General features: G+C 34.6%; 1 protein-coding gene across 1 annotated transcript; it reads right to left on the bottom strand.

Moving 5' to 3' along the window:
- Positions 1-268: 268 nt before the first annotated feature.
- On the bottom strand, positions 269-976 carry LOC104242361 (uncharacterized). Its single transcript, XM_009797397.1, has one exon. It carries the CDS (start codon positions 974-976, stop codon positions 269-271), a length of 708 nt encoding a protein of 235 aa, XP_009795699.1.
- Between the last annotated feature and the right edge of the window lie 2,868 nt (positions 977-3,844).

Raw genomic sequence — 3,844 nt, 5'->3', positions numbered from 1 at the left:
GGAAGATTATTAGGAGTTGGAGAGTCATACTTACCTGAAGTAGCCAGAGGAGTGGCAGGGTGAACCTCCAAATCTGATGCATTTGCCTCAAAAGGAACCTTTGGAAAAGAACTTCTACGTTTAGGGAATTGCACTGTCTTCCACTCCTCAATATTTCCAGCTTGATTAGGGGTAAAATTAGTAGACGCATCCATACTTGTCTGAGTTTGTATATATGAACAAACCCTTTGATTATGCCCCATCCGACCACACTTGGTACATAATAAATTTAATCTTTCGTATAAGATATTTTGCCATGCATGCCAAGATATATATGTGTACGCAAAGGTTGATCCACCGGGATTTCAACATATAATCTAGCACATCTTCCTCTAGTGGTGGAGGAAGTGCATGTATCAACTGTTAACAGTTTTCCAATGTTATTACCTACTTTTTGAAGTATTTGAAAATCATAAAACTCCGTAGGTAGTTTGGGCAATCTTAACCATATAGCTGAGAAATTGATTTTGGTTTCAGAGGCCATAAACTTAGGTTCCCATTGACGCACAGACAGAAAATGATTAAAGATGAACCAAGGTCCATCATGAAGTGCATGATTTTTGTTTTCTTCTTTTTGGAATTTAAGAAGAAAAAAATCGGAGCCTAAATCAATGAGAGGAAGATTTTCAGTAGGTTGCCATATTGTGTAGATTTTTTGGCGTAGTACTTGATGTGCTACCTTTCGACCATAGACTTTTACAATAATTGCATGCGTCCATGGCTGATATATTCTGTTTTTCTCCTCAAGAGAAATAGGAATAAAGTTGGATGAATCAGCTGGTGCATCCAATTCATCATGAAGCAGCAATCCTAAAGTGGACATGTCTGTCGATGCATTAGGCGCTAGGTTAGCAGTGGAAGTGATCAGTGTATTGAGATAAGACTTTTTGGTGGAGGGGTTAGCATCTCCTTCATGTTCCATCTGATCAATGATCATTGTGTTATCGAGAGTACAATTGTGGGATGGGAAAGATTGCGAGTGAGGTTGGGGACAGGAGATATCCGGTGGCTTTAGAGGGATTGAAGAAAGTGATGGAGAGTTAGAAGTAAAGAGCATTTTTTCTCTTTTTTGATATATTGTTTTCGCTAACAACTTCCACCTGCTCTTCATAACTTTAAAATGTGACTCCTTAGGATTTTATTGGAACTCACACAAAACCAAACACCAAACATGATATTTGGTCTACTTATAGTTAGATACAACAAAGATCCAATCATATATTATATTATTTTTATCAACAGGAGAACTCAGTTCATCCATGTCTAATCGAGTAGTTGTAGTTATAGGAGTATCAATTATCTTTGCATTGCTTATCCAATTTTTTTTGAGAAGTTCCTTGATGTAGTTTTATTGATTTATACTTGTCCCATTCTTAGTTTTTGTAACTTCGTAACCTGAGAAAGAAGTTTAGCTCTCCCGTCATACTCATCTCAAACTCACTTCTCCCTAGTTTTGAAAACTCTTTATACAAAGATTTAATTAGTAGCATAAAAAATAATATCATCAATATTTTGGATAATTAAAAGAAAATTTACTTGTCTTTATCAGAAAAATAATTTATTAATTTTACCTCTTGTGAACCCGTTCTCAAGAAGAAATTTCAACCTCCTCTCATACCATGCTCTAGATGTTTGCTTCAAATCATATGATGTCTTATACAATTTGTACATATATAAGAAAAGTCATTACTTTTAACTCTAGAGGTTGACACATAAATATTTCTTCGGCCAGATTATCCATTTGATACAATTTGAAACTCATGTAGGATGCGGAAGCAATGAGCATCCGTATAGCCTCCTTTCTAGCCAATGGTGCAAAGGGCTCATCATAGTATATGTCTTTCTCTTGATTGTGACCTTGCACAACTAATCTTGCGTTATTCCAAGTTATAGTACTTTGATCATCCAACTTATTTTTGGAAAATCCACCTAGTTCGTATAATTGTCCTGTCCTTTGATCGAGGTTCTAGATACTATAATTTATTTCTTTCAAACTAATAAAGTAGTAGTTATATAATGCTTTATATAGGAGTGAAGTTGACCGAATCCTTTTTTAATTTTTTCTCGAAGACCTAAAATAATTTGGTTACTCCTTAAAGAAAATAAATCCTAAAAGGATTTTATTTTATTTCCTTAAAAGCTTCTTGTACGCGTCTTCCTTGCCACATAAGTATTTTCAAAATTTATCTTTGTTGAACACGAATTCTTCCAACTATATTACCATGCTATCAGCCCGTGATTTCAACTCTTTAAGTAATCCGACTTTTAACATAAATTATTTTTTCGGCTCAAACCAACTTGCACTAGGAAATGTTTCTAATCAACGGTCTTCAAAAGACTTGGTTATTTTACAGTAGTTCATTTTTATTTATATTATTTTATTCGTCTTTGCTCTATAGAGAAACTAGCAACTGCACCTAACGAAATATGTTTAATTCATCTAGCTCATCCCAAATTCCAACCTTTGTGCAAGAGATAGCTAAATCATTTACTCTTTGCACAAGTCCACTCAATTACTTTTGTAAACTTAAGTTTTACGCAACTTGGCTCCTGAATCTATCTTCTAATTCAGTTCACAAATCTATAGTTGATTTCAAGCAAAGCATGTTATTGGCAATTTCTTATGAAATAGAACTACAAAGCCAAGATTAACAACTCCTGCCTTTAAAACCTATAGCTTATTCTTCTATAAACAGCGACGAATCTTAGTGTAGGATTTATGCGTCCATCCGAATCTAGTATCTTCAGCTTGGAACTATATTTATTTAAAAATTTATTAAATAAATACAAGTAATAGATTTCGAATTCAGTAAATTAAATAAATTTTTTTCGAACCCATAATGTTTAAATTCTGGATCTGCCTCTTTGCCGTGAGTACTACTCTCCTCCATCTTCCATGATCATTTCATCAAAATTTGTTGTTGACATTTAAATTCTATTGAATTAAAATTCACAAGTAATTTGGATTGTATATTAAGTTCAAGACATATTAGTTCAAATGAATATTGTAGGCTAATATAATTGAACTAATTATTTAAGTTCAAAATATTAATTTAATTAGAGGTCCAATATGTTGGGCTAACCTATTTATTTGGGCTTGAAATGATGAGGAAACTTTTTTAGCCTAAGACCAGGGGCGAACTCACCCTATGGGAAGGGGTTCAGTTGAACCCGCTTCGACCTTCGTAGAAAAAAATTATTACTTTTACCTGCGAATTTCATCGGAAAAAATAAAAATTGGGTATATATATAAAAGAACTTGAACTTGCTTGACATAAACAGAAGGGGCAGAGCAGCGGTCAAGCGGTTCAAAATATAGCCAAGGTCACATATTTGATCCTTTGCCAAAGCATTGAACTCAAATCATTTTATATGTAAAAATAGCACGGTATAGCCAGTTTTCGGACTAGTCATTCAAAAATAGCCAGCGTTTACCAAGAGAATGAAAAATAGCTACAATTATGTTGCAACAGAGACCGGTCCAACATAATATACTGGAGTTCGGTGCACCTGTTTATGAACTCCAGCATATTATGTTGAACCGGTATATTTTGCTGGCTCCAGGATAATATACTGGAGATTGGAGCACCGGCGCTCCAAACTCCAGTATATTATGCTGGACCGGTATACTTGCTGGAACTCCAGTATATTATGCTGGAGTTCTAGTGTACTTATGCTAGAACTCCATCATATTATGCTGGAGTTCCAACATACTTATCCTGGAACTCTAGTATAATATGCTGGACTTCAAGTATACTTATGCTGGAACTCCAGCATAATATACTGGCGTATTTTCCGGGTTTTG

This window comes from Nicotiana sylvestris, chromosome 5 (genome assembly GCF_000393655.2).
Source record: "Nicotiana sylvestris chromosome 5, ASM39365v2, whole genome shotgun sequence".
Classification (NCBI taxonomy): domain Eukaryota; kingdom Viridiplantae; phylum Streptophyta; class Magnoliopsida; order Solanales; family Solanaceae; genus Nicotiana; species Nicotiana sylvestris.
This window is presented reverse-complemented; position numbering and strand designations above follow the sequence as displayed.